Source organism: Scleropages formosus, chromosome 11, assembly GCF_900964775.1.
Source record: "Scleropages formosus chromosome 11, fSclFor1.1, whole genome shotgun sequence".
Classification (NCBI taxonomy): domain Eukaryota; kingdom Metazoa; phylum Chordata; class Actinopteri; order Osteoglossiformes; family Osteoglossidae; genus Scleropages; species Scleropages formosus.
The window spans coordinates 26526800-26542860 of record NC_041816.1 but is presented as its reverse complement, the minus strand read 5'-3'; the positions used below and the strand labels follow the sequence as shown (position 1 = coordinate 26542860).

Here is a 16061-nt window from a genome sequence, read left to right as displayed (position 1 = left end):
ATGCGCCCAGCAAAAAAGGAGAAAAAGCTAAATAGTGCTGCATGCATTTTAATTTTTTTTTTATTTCATATCAGTCGCATCAAAGGCATTTTCCGTGATTTATGATGGGGAAAATAGTCCTGCTATATTTTGCATGATGCATTTTTTTTTCCACGTTAGTGTTTTAGAGCAGTGACCATCGCTACCGTGGCCATGAGCTGCTAATGGGGCATCACCTAAAAACCAAAGGAAAGCTGTTACAATGGCCATGTTCTTTTATTTGCAATTCTTCATATCACGAGAATGTAACTAAGATACTGTAAATCTTACCACGCATATGGTCATAACCAATTTGTATGATGCCTCCTCATACGTTAAGAAAATGCTACTTCAGATTTTGCACCTTTCTAAATCGGTTATGGTCTATTTGTAATGAAAGTACACATCAAGGCAATGTTACGGACATGGTGTAAATGTTACTGAAAAGGTCACGCTCAATGAGAAGAACACACCGATGAGCCCAAAACAACCAGGCACACCCATCCACACTTATTAGAACAGTGTCATTCTTTGCTTTACTAACAATGCGTTGGACATTTGAATGAACGTATTAGTGACACCTGCAGAAAATTCACTCGGTCGCTGTTGGACGCCCCTCGTGGCCGTCACCAACACGTTCCCTCTTCACGCGTGGGGGTTGTATGAGGAACTGCAGGTTGAGTGGCACGTCTCCGGCAGCAGAGCAGAGTAGCGCAGCTAATCGCATGTGGCAGGGCAGCGGGGGCTGCGTCCCAACGCCAGAGCTGCCATCTGCCAACGGAGTCCACGGGCCGGCAGGGTGGCGTGGCCGCAAGTTGCCGTGGATCCCCACCCCCTGTTCCTTCCCCTAGATGCCCCGAGTGGGCTACGACTATATTTAATGACATCCTGCTCACCATTTTAGAAACGTGCGAGGGAGACGGCTCACATTGACCAGTTCTTGCAGCATCTGTCCACCTGGAGCCATGTGCACCTGCACCGGTAGGCAGGCAACTGACCACAGGACAGCAACCAGCAGGTTTGATACGCTGTTATGGGCATCCTGACATCCCATTCTGTACATAGGAAGTTATTTGTATTTGTTTTTGCAAATCTCTGAATTTGTGATTTAATTGTACATATAATAGAAATTATTTGTAACAACCTGAAATTCACATGATGAAAATTTACATCAATTCATTTAAATGCTTTTCGCCAAAGCCACGTACATATCAAGACAATATTAAGATGTTTATAATTATTTGCCCTTTTATACAGCTGGGCAATTTTACTAGAGCAACTTTAGTGTAAATACCTTGCTCAAGGGTACTACACCTAGAGGCAGGATTTAAACCTGTAACCTTTCCATCCAAAGGCAGCAGCAGCTCAAACCACCACAGTACTAGCTGTTCCCCGAAATTACACAAAATAACTATAGCCTCCATACATCTGTAACTAAAATCTGGCTGAAACCCTCATAATCCCAGAATTCCGTGATACGGTGGGAGACGATGTGGAATGACAAATATGTTGTTTTTGACTGTAGTACCATGAGATGTGACACAAACTGTTCACACTGAATGGTGCCAAGCAATGTGTCACTACTGCATGGTATGTGCACTGAGATGGCCCATCGTAATCTGGGATAAAGGATGTATTTTCACTTAATTCAGTTTAATTAAATGTGACTCAACCAAAAATTGTTGATTTGCAAAGGATGTATTCTTTGCTAACTCATAGTTTTCTCCAGAAAAATTCAGGATCTTGAGTATTATAGACTAACATCATGAGAGTACCCTCTTAACCCCCTTTCATACAAACACACTCATACACACATACAAGTAGACATTGAAGAAGGACCACATTAAAGCTGGATATCAATAGGGATCTCAGTACAACAGGCAAAATGTCCTTCTGATCAAGAACCTTGTTCCACAAGTTCTACTGGTGAAGAGCTTGCCTAGCAAAGGCCAAAACCCTTCATCCTCTTCTTTGCAAGCTGTATGTTTGGGGTGAGACAAGTACATCTACAAATAACAGAAATTAATTAAGTCTGAAGAGCAGAGTGTGTGACTGTTGTCGGAATAACTGGGCAATGTTGTGAAGACACACTCACGCAGACGCTACTCACAAACATGTCAACAGAGGGCCCGTCACGCATGCACATTAGCAAACATGCAACCCATTATTACCGAGGTGTTCTCCACGCCCTTTCTTCTCATTTTTTCTGTTCATATGTATCTACAGCTGAGGTCGGCATGTTAAAGTCACCCTCACTATTAGAAAGTCCAAGAAAGTCTTGTCCTCACAGTTTCTTGCTGAATTTCTTGCTTTTCTCTGTCTTTTCTCCGCTTCTGCATCTCTTCCAGTCTATACCTCACTGTCTCACCTCTTCTTAGATCTGTTTTTCTCAACCTCATGGAGATGCTATAGTCAACATAACCAGATCTCTACAAAGGGAACACCAAAAAGCCAGAGAACGTGGAGTACTTCCATCCACCCATGAGGTTCCCCCGCTCCAGCTTCAGATAAGCCTTGTCTCCCCTCTCCATGGTAACCAACCCTGCATTGGTGGCAGCCTCCCGTGTCACATCCTGGTCACCGGCGAAAGCGGAGATCACAGGCCAGCCATTGAGCACCAGGCTAACCTGGGAGAAAGAGAATGAAAGAGAATGGATGCATTCCATTCATCAACTTGTTCTTGTCATCGTCTTCACGTGCCTCAGTCTCACCTGTATTGTCTGTCTGTTGTACACTTTGACCACATGGAAGCTGAAGCTGTATACTCCCTTCCTGGGGGCCACGAAGATGCTCCTTGCTGGGTCAAAGTGAGCCCCCACATTCACCAGGATCTGAGAGAGGACAGGCAAAGTCATAGGTGTGCTGCTTTAATCTGGTGGAATTTCTCTGATGTGGAGTTTTTTTTTTTTTGGTAAGAGTCAGTGCTATTGAGTCAAATTCAACTCATAGCAAACACTTACATGGTTTTCTTAGTAAGGCAGAGGTCTATATTGCCTTTTTCTACTCGCATCTTTGGGTTAATGTGGTAAATATGGGGAGAGCATAGAAGATGTGCATACCCTGACCTGGATTTGAACCTATGTCCAGATTGTACTATGACCCAGGATGTTTACCTGCTGGACCATTGTTCTACTGCTGAGCTTGTGCTCATCTTTCAATCAGTTTTAATCAACTTTATGCTTGTGATCTCTCACCTGGTCAAAGTAGATGGTCATAGTACGGTTACTCATCTCCGATGGCTCGTGGTTGGTGTTGCGAATGGCGGAGAAGGCCACTCGACCAGTCCCAGAGCGCACAGACATGCCCAGTGCATTGCCTGCTGGCTCAGAGGAAGGCGTCGAGTCACACACAACCAGACATTTCCCTTCTAGCACAATGGGCTCCGTGTCATTCTGGCTCCAGGCCCCATGAGGCACTAGGAGCACCAGAAACAGTGGCAGGATGCGGGTATGGCAAGGAAAGCAGGTCATGGTGCTGACAGGTCTTTGTCTTCAACTCTTTGAATTTATTTCACTGCAGTTCTCCTTTGATGCACAATGGTAATTGTCTGATGAGCAAAAACACCACAATCTGACCTCAGTGAGACTTATCTGAGGATGAAAAACAAGTTCAGAAGCTGATGTTAAAAAAAATATGTAATGCTTAATATGTTTGATGCGGAGTACAGCATTGCACATGTGCAGCGGAATTCCACCAGTCTGTTGATTTTTTTTTCCTTTGGATTATGATGATGATGGGTCCATTGAAGTCAGATTTATATTCTTGACCTCCTGACCTTTTACCTCATGTATACCAGGGATGCAAGATGAAGGAGCTGTCCATCTTCAAGGCAATGCTGCAGACACAAGTTATGGCTAAAGTCTTCTTCTCTGGGGCTGCAGAACCAAAGAAGCCTTAGTGAAACAAGAACGTTGTACAGTGGAAACAATGCAACTCGAACAACACACGCTAATAATGACCGATAAGACATGGACTTGAATTCCAGTGGTGGGAAACATCAACAGAAGGGAGTGATTAGCTTCTTTCTTTTTCGGACCTTATGTGCTGCTATGTATATGACTGGAAAAAGGTGTTAATGGCATGTGATCCCTGTGGCAGGCAGTGAAGTCCGTCAACATAGGCTGAAATCAAGTTCAGTTTGACCGAGCAGTGAAAGACCACACTTATGATAAGGGTGTCATTGGTTTGGAGGAGGAGAAAGAAGACGTGCTTTGGAGGGCAGTGTAAAAAAAGGGAGAAAAAGAATAGAAGATGAGATCATGCTTTGGCTGACAAACAGAACCAGGACCAGCTGGATCCCAAAGGGTGAAAGATGGAGCATGGAATCTGCTGAGAGACCATCTGTCCTTCACCGATTCCTTCCCTCCCTCTGCAGTCCATCAAGAGCATCCCTCATTCCCCACACATTCCCATTAAGAATCTTCTCCGTTACACTCTTTTATATTAATGTGCCCCTGCAGGTATCTCTCGTGCGTTTATTATTGCCAGCAGTTCACTTCAGTGTCCTCCTGTCCCACACTGATTGTTTCCTTCTTAGTCATTTTTTTTCTTCATAGTGAGCATTGCTTCTGAACTTCTACATTTTCTCCTTTTAATTTTGTGTTATTTTTGACCTTGTGGACACTATACTCATTTTACTGATTTCCTGTTTTTTTTTTCTTTTTTTTTCCTGATTTTACTTTATTTTACTGGTTTTGAGTTCAATCAGTAACCACAGTTTTTTCAGCTTGGTATTCCACTTTAAAAAAAAAATAACTTTGTAAAAACACCTTAAATTGATCTTCTGCCTAGGGTTTTTCTGACATCTTTTTTCAATCCTGATACAATTCACTCAGCACTAGGCTGTCACAGGGGAGGATACTCTAGGGCTTGTCCAGCATTCATAACATCTCAGCTCCTCTTGTTCTATCAAGTTACTGCAGTCTCATATGGTTTATAATGAAGAAACCCTATAATGGTAGTATCGAACTATCTTTCCTAAACCAGGCAAATCCCTACTGAAACGAATCTTTAAGGATGTAGAATTCAGCACAGTTCTGTACAATTATTTACCCCGATAAAGCATTGAAACAATAACACATAACTCATTTTTAAGGTATAAAAGAAGTATGAATAAATAAAACTCAGTTAAATGTGTCACTCCACGACATGGGCTATCAGTGCTTTGTAGAGTTCACTTCTAGTAAAGGTGTGAGTTACTGTGAATGTTTCCATTCACTTCATGAAACTAAACAGGACATAACAGATTATAATGAAATATATTGAGAAATATTGGTACACCATAAGAAAATACGACCCCAGCTGATGCATGGAATTTTGTCAGTTATACATTCGTGAAACTCTGAAAGGTAAAAAAGAGAAACATACCTGAATGAGTGTTAAACAGCACAAACAGGTAGTCGTCCTGAAGCCGGTCTGTTGTCCTTTCTCACAGCTCTCCTCTGGCAGCAGAACTCAGCCCACTGTCTAATCGGGCTCCAGAAAGTGTCCCTGGCCACTTCTCTCCCCATCCTCCCCCGCCCTTCCTTTCCCATGTCCCTCCCACAGACCCCTGCTGTCTCCACAAATGCTCCGCTCCTCATCTTGCCCATCCAGTGTCCCTTTATTTCTTTAAGATGACTGACTCTGGTCTTTCCACCTGCAGAACCTTCCGGTGAAAGGCAAGCCCATCATCCGACTATTCATTTTCATAAGTTCATACACTTCCACTGTTGGTAAATTGTGTATTAATGTTGGTCTGACATTGTTTCTGACCTTTTTCGTTGTTTCTCCTACCTTTCCAAATAATCTTCACATGCTTGTGTAACACATGTACGTTCTCCAAAGCGACGTACATCTCATAGAAAAGACAAATTGTGCATCACATTAGCAGAAAAAGAGACATAGATGCAGATGTGTGATTCTAAAGTACAGTTAGTTTGTTACTTTCCACAACATGAACCAACGTTCATCACACAAGTAGCTGCATACAACTTTATCCGAACATTGACGATTTCTGATCACCTTCCTAGTATTTTTTTTTCTTTTTTGAGATACATATATAAACATTTACGTACATACAGGTGTAGCTGTGTAAAGGTTTGTCCGGATCATAAAGTTACAGAGCATGAACATTTACACCTTACATGAATTTAACAGATCATGGGCAAAGCGAGTTTGGAAGAGATGAGTTTTAAGAGCCTTTAAAAATGTGGACAGGGATTCAGCAGTTCTGAGTGAGTAAGGGAGGTCGTTCCACCACGAGGAGCCAGAAGCGAGAACCTTCTTGGTTTACCTTTCTCAGATGTGGAAACGCATAGCAGTCTATCTGGGGTGTAACAGATGATCAAGGCATTATTTAAAGCATGAACACATTTGTAGCATTTTCCCCACATTTTCTAGCATAAAATATTTGGCTATGGTGGAAATAACTTCACCTGGAAAATATTGCTTTGGAAGAAAAACTTCAGAATGGATAAAATGAATTTCTGTTTTTCAGTTTGAGAAAATTTCCAACACATGTGAAATAGATGATGGAAAGAGCATTTGGAAATGTAAATGAATAAATGTAAATATTCTTTTCTGTGCATTTGATATGTTTAATTTGATTTTATTTAATCGTAAAAAAATGATGGTAAAATATTGGCACACTCAATATTAAAGTTTATTCTTAAAGTTTTAATCTTAATGTTATACTGAAAGTATCATCCTCTAAATGACTAACGTAAGTGTAAAATACTGAATAATACCCATACTACAATATCTATTGTAATCATTTATGTTTTGATACTTTTCTCCTTTAAGTAGTACATTATGTTACAAGCCTAACGTTTCAGTTATTTATGTCCTTCATAGATCACTCTTGTTCAGCCAAAAACAATAAATACATTTAACAAATATTAATTTTACATTTTGAGGACTATTCCTGAGAAATACTGAGTTATATATGCACGTTTTTTTTTTTTTTAAGCAGACTCCAGAGCTACAATTTCTAAGTTTGGATGAAGGGTTTCTTTTGCTTTTCACCTTGCTTTGGTGTCCTTGCCGGAAGACTGGAAGACTCTTCTCTTTCGTTGTCATTCTGTGTAAATATCAGTCTACAAATATGAAGTCAGTGATGATTCATGACTTTCACACAAAGGTGTTTAGGGACCAATTGTGAGTGCAGTTAGTCAGCTGAATGCAATTGCAGCAGGACTGTGGACTTTCTGGGTGTTATTTTCTATTCTTTCTGTAGACAGAGGCACAATAGCAACATTCATAATGAAGCACTGCGCTTTGCCAGCGTTGTATTATAATTGCATGCATTTTCGCTCGTGTTTTCCTGTCTGCGTATAGTATGTATATAATTTTTTAATATCGGCACGTCGGTCACTGGTCACATCTTCACAATGGAGATCCTGCTGTTGAGCCCTGCCTTGTAAAGTCCGAATCCGAGATGCAGAGGCTGTGTGAAGTTACTATTGAAGGTGTACAGGTGACTGGGTGCGTCTCCCACTTCACAGAAGGCGATAGTGCCGGTGCAGCAGTCCAGAGACACACCCACACGGTTACCGGTGAGCCTGGCGCTTAGGGGTGTCCTGCGCTTGTCATGCCATGCTGATAGCGTCCCGTCTTCTTGCTGCGTCAGGCTCCAGGACTTCCCGTTGTTCCCAAAGGCTGCGCCGTCCCTCCCCTTTCGTCCGATGCTACGGTAGGAAACGGCAATGTCCCAGTATCCCTCAGCCTCCACTTCCCAGTAGTGAGACCCGGAGGCGAAGCTCTGGATGGTTAGGACTTGGCACCAGTGGTCGAACCGACTGGGGTGGGGTGGGTACGGCAGGCGTTCCTTCACGCGAGCTGCGGAGTGCAGGTCGTCGGAGATGCTGAGGAGAGGGTGGGCCGTGTTCGTGTCCAAGGTCAGCTGATTCTGAACTGGGGGGGGTCGCAGAGGATACACAGATGGAGAGAAAGGACGGACGCAAACAGACAGGCAGAGAAAGTCAGACAGACGTGGCTGCGCAGACCAACAGACACAGACAGACAGACAAATGAAGAGAGACATGGGGAACATATAAGAAATGCACATGCTCATGGAAGGTTATTTTGTTTATCACATCTCTCAGTATGCAAGGGCCGCTTTGAAAAACCATGTATGTCTACACACTTCAAAATAGCACCTTTTTTCGAATTTCAAATGTATCGTCAAGATTCTGATAAAGCTTTATGCAGGTACTTGTGTGATGAACGTTGGTTCTTATCGTGGAAAGAAACAAGCTACTTAAGAATCACACTCTGCATCTTTGTCTCTCTTTTCTCCTAATGTAGTGCACAAATTGTGTTTTATATGAGATGTATGTCGCTTTGGGGAAAAGCTTCTGCTAAATGAATGAATGTAAATGTAAATTTAAAATCAGTTTGCATACATTTTCACAGCGCAGCCTGTTAGCAGTTCTCGCTATATGCATAATTTTCCTTCCGTTACACCACAGAGGCCGAAACTGTGGCCCCCCTCACTGATAATAAAATTCAGTTCTATTTATCTGCTCTGTAGGCCTGCGGTTGAGATTCTCATTCTGATCCATGTCTGCGGTCATATCACTCACAGAAGTCTTTCTTTAGCTCCTCCAGACACCTGAGTGTCTCCGAGATGAAATGGCGGTACTTGTTCTCTATGTTCTCCAGTGTCCGCTTCTTGTCCAGGCAGATGGGCTGAGGGCTGAAGAGTGGTGTGTTCAGCTCTGAGCTGATCCTGGGGCCACAGGGGACGAGAACCAGAACTAAAATTCCCAACCAGCACATTTGGAACTCATTTTTAGAACCCAGTACAGACAACACACACCTTCACCGGACCCTACAATTTTTCAGTTGATACTTTTCTCCAAAGAATCTTACAGTGTTAATCTTCTTACAGTTATTTGCCCTTTAAACAGTTGGGTAAGTTTCAATTCAGCAATTCACGGTAAGAACTACAACAGGAGTTGGAATTCAAACCTGGGTGCTTTGTGTCTAAAGGTGGCACTTGTACACCCTGCTATCTCTATGCTACTTAATACCCAGGTAGTATTAAAAAAAAATTATACACAGATTGTTCAAAATTAAAAATGAGACATGTGCTGTACTTCAGTGCTGGGATAAAATGAAAACTATGGAAGAGAACTTACTTTTTATCCTCAGATTGATATGCCTGTAGGGAAAGAAAGATTTTTTTAATTGGTTGCTTTAAGGATGTTCCAACATTCTTGGAATTAGGTTTCAGGCTAGCTGTGTGTGAACAAAGAAATCTGGTACATTTTACCTTACTTTTGAAAACCGGTGCGTATTTATAGAGTAGCTACGAATCTGAGCATCTGAGGGAGCCCAGCGTGTATTTTAAAACAACTTTGCATGCATGTGTAGCATAGGTGGGTTAGTGTACCTGTATGTTGAAACAGCTGTTGAGAGTAAATGTGTACATATATATATATATATGTACACATTTACTCTCAACAGCTCAATAACTGGTTAGGCATATTCCGAACAGAGCTTCTCACCCAGATGAGGAGAAAAGGGTCCTTCTCCTCCAGGAGAGCCCCTAGGTATTGCTGGATGCCCCGGGTTTGCTGGAGGTCCCTCATCACTCTACTGTGGTCCTCCTGCAGACGCGCCAGGACCTGCTGCCTTTCCTGATGAGCGCTGTCCCTCAGGGATCCCATCAGCCGCTCCACCTGGGCCCCAAGGCTGGCCCCAAGACGCTCCACCTGGGTGTCAGCCCAGGAGGAGTCCTGCAGGAAATTATACATCTCTCACAATCCATAGTTTGAGATTTAAACCAACATAAAACTGAGGTGTCAGTGAAGTTGTCATTTTCCCCCAGTTTTACACCTGTAAACATCTATTAAGGTTCCTAGTGTTAATGTTATTGATAGATACACAGTATGCAATTTAGTAAAAAAAGTAAAATGTAATAAAGGAAAAAGGCTGCTGATAGTTCAGTGCTGCTTGGGGAATAAGATGTTGGTAAACTCCAGCAGAATAAGGACTCACTATGTCATTGAGCTGTTGATTGTTGGTTGAAATGACTTCAACTGACACTCCATGGAGCAGCAAAACTAGAGTTGTGTGGTGTGCAGAGGGTGCGGATTATTGTCTGCGATGGGTAAGAGTTTATTTATTGACCTTCTCTTCATTACATCCTTCAAAAAGGCCAGTCTAGCATCTAGAATGAAGCCAACTTTCCTGAGTAGTTTATTCAGTCTGCTGGTATCACTTGTTGTGATTCTATCGTCTCACCATACAACTGCAGAGAAGAACGAAGCAGCTACAACAGGCTGGTTGAACATCTCCGCTGATCTACAAACTCCTGAAGACCTGAGTCTCCTCAGAAAGTGAAGCTGACTTTGGCCTTTCTTTTTTCTTGAAGGAGACATATTTCTATCTATTGTGACTTCTTAAAATCAAAATGGAAGGGGAAAATATCAAATTTATGGGTCCCTAGAGCAGAACCAAAATTTAAGCAGCCTTGTGACCAGAGCAGCTCTTTTTTGAATGTAACACATATTGTTTTTAGCTACTCTGATCACATTTGGTCACAGCAACATAGAGACAGAAACAATATGTTCACTTTGACCTTTCTTACACAGGGTCTGAATGATGCATGTCTTCTCCAGGCTGTTATGCTAGTGGAACTCCAGGTACTTGTACATTCCCTTCACTTCCACTTTCCAGGAGTGGCCACTGAACACAGTGGAACCTTTGGATCTCCTGAAATCTGCAAATATCTCTCCAGTAATCCAAGTGTTGAGCTGCACTTGCCTTCTTTACAACGGCATCTTAAATAACATCTCAGAGATTCCTCGTCAACTTGCTTAACCACAGCTAGTTTGTCTCCAGTTCCTTACCCCTACACCACATCCCACATACTCCGCATCTAATTTTCACAGAGCACTGCTGGGTTACAATAAATCTGAGGGTCAAAAAGCAACAGACGACAAATTAATTTTAATATAATTTATTTAATTTGGTCCATTAATAAGGCAAGGTCCAGTGAACAAACAGCAGTTCTGCTCTACAGGTGTTACACTCCATTCAGCAGCAGCCCCATGCAGGTATTCTCCAGGAGGAAGCCCTTCAGATGTCTGCTCAACCAAATGCTGGGGGTGCAGTCGGGAAGGGCAGGGGTTAGCTAAATGTTGATGCCTGATAAGAGCTTGGGCAGGGGAAGAGTGAATTTAATCTCTTTGTGTGGCGTTTGGGGTGAACATCTGACTGTCTGTTGATAGGCTCTCCCTCAAGTGCTCTTGACTCTGTCATATTTGGAAGATTGCAACTGCTCTGGCAATTTAGCTGCACAGGACAGTTTGGGTTTAGGGCTTTGGGTTCCAGCTAGAGTTGGGGATGACAGTTTAGTGTTAATGAAGCTTTATGGTGTTATGCGTGAGGCTGCAGCTATAGAAATTCTTTGGATTGCGGACAGGGATCAGGTTGTGGTAAGCTTTTTGCTCACCGTGAGCTTACGATCAACGCTGTTGTGTTCCTTCAGGATTTTCTCGTTTTCTTTTAGTTTTGCCTCCGCTTTCTGTAGACGTCCCTGTAGAACCACCTAGGAGCACATTGAAACACACGTGGAAAAATACTTGTAAATGAACCCTAGCAGGCAAAATCTCTTTGCTTGTCACAAACTAATGGTGCACAAAATTGAAACATACACTTCTAAAATATAGATTCTGATAAGACAGATCACATGGACATATACTTTTATACTTATACACATGAAAATGCAAACAGATGAAAACCCGCAAAGGAAAATGTACAGTCACAGCAAGCAAAAACAAACATTCATGGCAAAGTAGAATATGAATATAGTTTATGTTACTGTATATTTATCAAACAGGAAAGAAAGAAAAATTAAAAATTATGAAACATACAAAAGATATTGTTTTATTGTCTTAAATTAATGATTAAAATAAATACTGAATAACGTACATTTATAAATGAGGTATGGAAAAAAACAAAAAAATATTTTGCAAATTAAATTCTGAAATGAGGTTGGTGAAGTTACTCTGAATAACTAATAGTTTAGTGGTTAGTGCTACTGCCTTTGGATGCAAAGGTTGCAGGTCCCCACCTCTGGCTGTAGTACCCTTAAGCAATGTACTCACCCTGAATTACTCCAGTAAAATTGCCCAGCTGTATAAATGGGTAAATAATTTTAACCTTATCTTTGTAAGTTGCTTTTTAGTCTCTGCAGAGATGTGTTTATGAGCAAGCGCAGATCTCACCTTGAGGTCCTTTTCCATCTTCTTCAGGGTCTTCACCTGGTGCCCCCCATGTTTGCCCTCCAGGATGCAGTCACCACAGATGTAGACCCGCTCATCCTGGCAGTAGTAGCGGAACATCTCCTCATGCTCAGGGCACCTTCTCTTGCCCAGGTCATCCAGGGGCTCCACTAGGGGATGATTGCGGAAGGCAGGCCGCTCCAGATGGGGCTGTACATGGTGGGCACACAGGGACACTTCGCAGCGCAGGCAGGTTTTGGTGGCGGCAGGGGGCACAGCGGGTGGTGCCTCATCTGGGCAGGCATCACAGGGTACGGGTACCCCTCCGTGCCAGCGGAGCCCCTGGGCCAGGGCAGCCAGTGCGTAGCTCTTCTGGAGCACAGCGGCTGGGCCGTGCTCCTCTCGGCACCGAGGGCAACGGAAGCGTCCGCCCACGCTCTGGCTTCGTGCCTCCTGAATGCAGGCCAGACACAAGCTGTGCCCACAAGGTAGCAGGTGGGGGTCCCGCAGGAGCTCCTGGCATGCCGGGCAAGTGAGCTCCTCCTCCAGGCGACTCTCTTCCATCACAGAGGCCATGGTCAGGTAGCAGGGGCCACTGAGTTACAGTGCACAGGGCAGGAGGGCAACTGTGGTTTTACACCACCCTCTTGACCGTTTGTCTGTATGTGACAGGTTGATAACCACTGAGGGGTTGACATGTCTGGTGTCTGTGGGTGTGGAATGTAGTTATCTCCTCGCTGACAGAGGGTTCAGGCAGACTTAACTTTTAATTGTTGTAAAACCAATGTTAAAAGTCTCAGATATTGTTCATTATATTCATCATAATAGCATCTGACTACAAAACACCATCAATGGAGACCAATGGAACCACACATGTAGAAACAGCTACTCTACAAATTATGAATGAATTCCTCTAATTTCCACCTCTGTGGTCAAAAAACACTGTTCTTAAAATGAAAATAATAATTATGACACTTGTACTGTTTTTTAATATTTTATCTTTCTCATGTTTTCTTTACCTTGTCCTCTTATCATGAGGAAAAAGTGTATGGGGGGGTCCGTGCCCCACAGTCTGCCCACCCCAAGCATATTTTATAATTTTTCTGAATGGCTGTTTTTTCTGAATTAATGTGTCAATTGTTCATTCTGATTTAAGCAGTCAACATTTAATTTTAATATGTTTAAAAAAAGGTTAAACAAATACGAGAACAAACTTTTGGTTGTAGTCAAGGCAATGCAATATTTCAATTTTTACTCTTAGGTTTGCCTTCCTGTTCGAGGCGTGTCCCCTCCCCCTTCAGTCTTCAGGCTCCAGCTCACTGCAACCCCATTCAGGACAAGCGGTTGTAGACAAGGGGTGTGTGTATTAGGTCTGGCAAAAAATCCAAGTATGGTTTTAAATGTCCATATATTATTGGTTCCTATGGAGCAGGTGTTCAATTCCAGCCGAACATAGAAACACATTTTTAAAAACTATTATTAAATTATTAAAAACCAAAAAATGTTTCAATCTTTGAAAGTCCATAGTTCAAACTTTTGTGACACAATGTCTCACTGTCAAGTTTTCTTATTTGAATGTTTGCCCACGTCTTCTGCTGTGAACTTCCTGATTTGATTTTTTTCCTAGCAGTAGGCAAACATGTATTCAGTTTCCTTGGAAGCATTTGCTTAGCGCTCTACCTGGTTTCACATTTAGTTTTACTCATTGATTGTGAGTTTATTTTGTATTTTGTTTGTGTAGTTTTTAGCTGATCATGATTGATCATATTCCGAGTGAAATGTTGAAAATTATTCAATATTTGATTGTTTTCTTCTTCTTTGCACAGCTGCTACTGTTCAAAATCACAGAGAATTAGTTATCATGTAATTTACTCCGTTGTAATAATAGATAAATTTTCCTAATAAATTAATAAATTAACCAGTCATTACCAAAACAAACAGGACAAGGGCCCTTCTGTGTAATGAACAATAACAAATCAGAGTTTTTTGCTGTATTAATATGTCTTGTTCCACTGACAGACCTGAATCTCAGAGAGCTTCAAAGATGCAAGAAGGCACTCGTCTTACTCCCCTAAAGCAGAAACACAGAAAACAGTGTTCAAAAGTTCCTTCTGACACCTCCGCATGTCAACATATGAAGTTTGCTTTGACTCAGAATCACTGTGTGCCCACCAGGAGATTATACACACATTTACATACATACAAACACACACACAATAGCACTGCAAATGGCCTTTCCTTGTCATAATGGTGAACCTCCGTATGAAAATTTTTTCGCCCGATAAACCAAGGAAACAAAAACTCTTTTGCAAGTTGCAGTACAAACAGAAACAGACACAGTGACCATTACAGGTGCATTCACACTTCAAGGTACAGGGGTTACAAAGATATAAAGAGCTGAAGGACATTCAGACACTTCATTATTTTAATCATAAATATTTATGATCAGTTTGTGGGTTTCTGGAAAAATAGATTTTATTAGCGAATGTGAAAGTGAACATGTCTACAAATGCATTTTTTAAAAAAAGAACAGAGAGAAATTTAAAGGTTTTTAAAGGTCAACTTTGTCATCTTGGAATCTAGAATAGTGTGATCCAAGAATCTCATCTATCTATAAATAATCTATAAATAAATCTTTTAGTAATCTCATGGCCACAAAAATGTCAGTTTTTGTGTTTCTCACAAGTTCCACAAACATGTTTGCATGTGTGGTCAGGATATGGATTTAGACGTGCAAGGAATACTGGGAGGAACGGAGAGAAAAAGAAAAGAGAACTGGATAAAGTACATTTTGTAACAGAGACAAAGGAGAGAGGGGAGAAGAAAATACCTGTTTGACCTGAATTTTTATTCCACAAAATGTAAGGTTTGAAAGAGACTCCTGTGATTGTTGTGAATATTCAGCACAGTGATATGTTAATGCTTTTGAGTTACAGCTGATGCTGTATATTGTTCGTGAAGCAAACATTACAAAACAATCAGCCTTGATACATTGACAATGATTCATAAAACTCAATTCATTTTGGACCTTAATCACAATTAACTGAATGTGGGAAAAGTCACATGTTTCTGTGAGTATAAATACATGTTAGTATATTTCTAGACAGTTTATTATTACAATAGTGAAGCATTTACTGTTTCAGTGACACTCAACTGCATGTTGTTCATCTTTGACAATGATATTTGCTTCTACTGTTTAAAGATATTACAAATATTTTCTCTTTTTCATTATTTCATAAAGAATTTAATTTTATGCATCTTTAGAAGTACAAGTAAAATTCAATATCCTTGAACTTCTCACCTCTCAAACAGTGTTGCACATGAGTGAAACCAGATTATTTAAATTGTACTGAAAAGATGACTAGTGGACATGTGAACAGCTGTCGTTAAACAGGCCAGGCAAAATCTCAGTAATGCGATTTCACATAAGGTGTTTTATTTAGAAAATGCATGTCAGATAAAATGGTACTTCACCTCTTTAATACGAAATACATTGGCAGGTGAAAAGAAAAAAAAAAAAACATGATCAAAAACCCACATCCCTGCTCAACAATAGGGAGTCCAACTTCTCCTGTTCTGTCTCCATTCCAGTTCTTCAGACCAGGTGCCTTGAAACATCAGAAATCATTGTCCTTTAATAATCTTAACTGCACTGAACTTTCAAGAGTTTCCCCTTTTCTCTGAAATTCCCCTCTATTCCCTGTCCTGATTTCACTGCCCACCAGTCAGTAAGTCAGTCAGTCAGGTTCACTCTGTTTCTTCTGGTGAGGGTAGCAAAATCAAACAGCTCACACTACAAATAATGCAGCCATAAGGAAAAATCAGTTA

General features: G+C 41.5%; 2 protein-coding genes across 3 annotated transcripts; both read right to left on the bottom strand.

Annotated features, from left to right (window-relative positions):
- Window positions 1-1326: 1326 nt before the first annotated feature.
- On the bottom strand, window positions 1327-5502 carry LOC114911849 (cerebellin-1). 2 transcript variants are annotated; one of them, XM_029256024.1, is made up of 5 exons: window positions 5386-5502; window positions 3794-3893; window positions 3213-3565; window positions 2730-2849; window positions 1327-2645 (listed from the first exon to the last, which is right to left on the bottom strand). In XM_029256024.1, exons 3-5 carry the CDS (start codon window positions 3486-3488, stop codon window positions 2448-2450), a joined length of 594 nt encoding a protein of 197 aa, XP_029111857.1. In that variant the 5' UTR covers window positions 3489-3565; window positions 3794-3893; window positions 5386-5502; the 3' UTR covers window positions 1327-2447. The 2 variants fall into 2 exon arrangements, with proteins under 2 accessions (XP_029111857.1, XP_029111858.1); XM_029256025.1 differs by having other exon boundaries at window positions 3801-3893.
- Window positions 5503-7035: 1533 nt separating this feature from the next.
- Window positions 7036-12809, bottom strand: LOC114911905 (E3 ubiquitin/ISG15 ligase TRIM25-like). Its single transcript, XM_029256394.1, has 7 exons — window positions 12626-12809; window positions 12237-12556; window positions 11462-11557; window positions 9510-9740; window positions 9141-9163; window positions 8583-8728; window positions 7036-7911 (listed from the first exon to the last, which is right to left on the bottom strand). The coding sequence occupies exons 1-7, from the start codon at window positions 12807-12809 to the stop codon at window positions 7376-7378; spliced, it is 1536 nt and encodes a 511-aa protein (XP_029112227.1). The 3' UTR covers window positions 7036-7375.
- Window positions 12810-16061: the final 3252 nt, after the last annotated feature.

Excerpts from the sequence above, each read along its gene's own strand:
- LOC114911849 (XM_029256024.1), bottom strand. The coding sequence starts at position 3,488 with ATGACCTGCTTTCCTTGCCATACCCGCATCCTGCCACTGTTTCTGGTG. Across the intron at positions 2,850-3,212 it reads TGACCATCTACTTTGACCAG|ATCCTGGTGAATGTGGGGGC; the intron begins GTGAGAGATCAC and ends GTCCTCTCTCAG. Across the intron at positions 2,646-2,729 it reads ACAACAGACAGACAATACAG|GTTAGCCTGGTGCTCAATGG; the intron begins GTGAGACTGAGG and ends TCTTTCTCCCAG.
- LOC114911905 (XM_029256394.1), bottom strand. The coding sequence starts at position 12,809 with ATGGCCTCTGTGATGGAAGAGAGTCGCCTGGAGGAGGAGCTCACTTGC. Across the intron at positions 12,557-12,625 it reads TCGGTGCCGAGAGGAGCACG|GGGTACCCGTACCCTGTGAT; the intron begins GCCCAGCCGCTG and ends GCTGGCACGGAG. Across the intron at positions 7,912-8,582 it reads GGAGCTAAAGAAAGACTTCT|TTCAGAATCAGCTGACCTTG; the intron begins GTGAGTGATATG and ends GACCCCCCCCAG.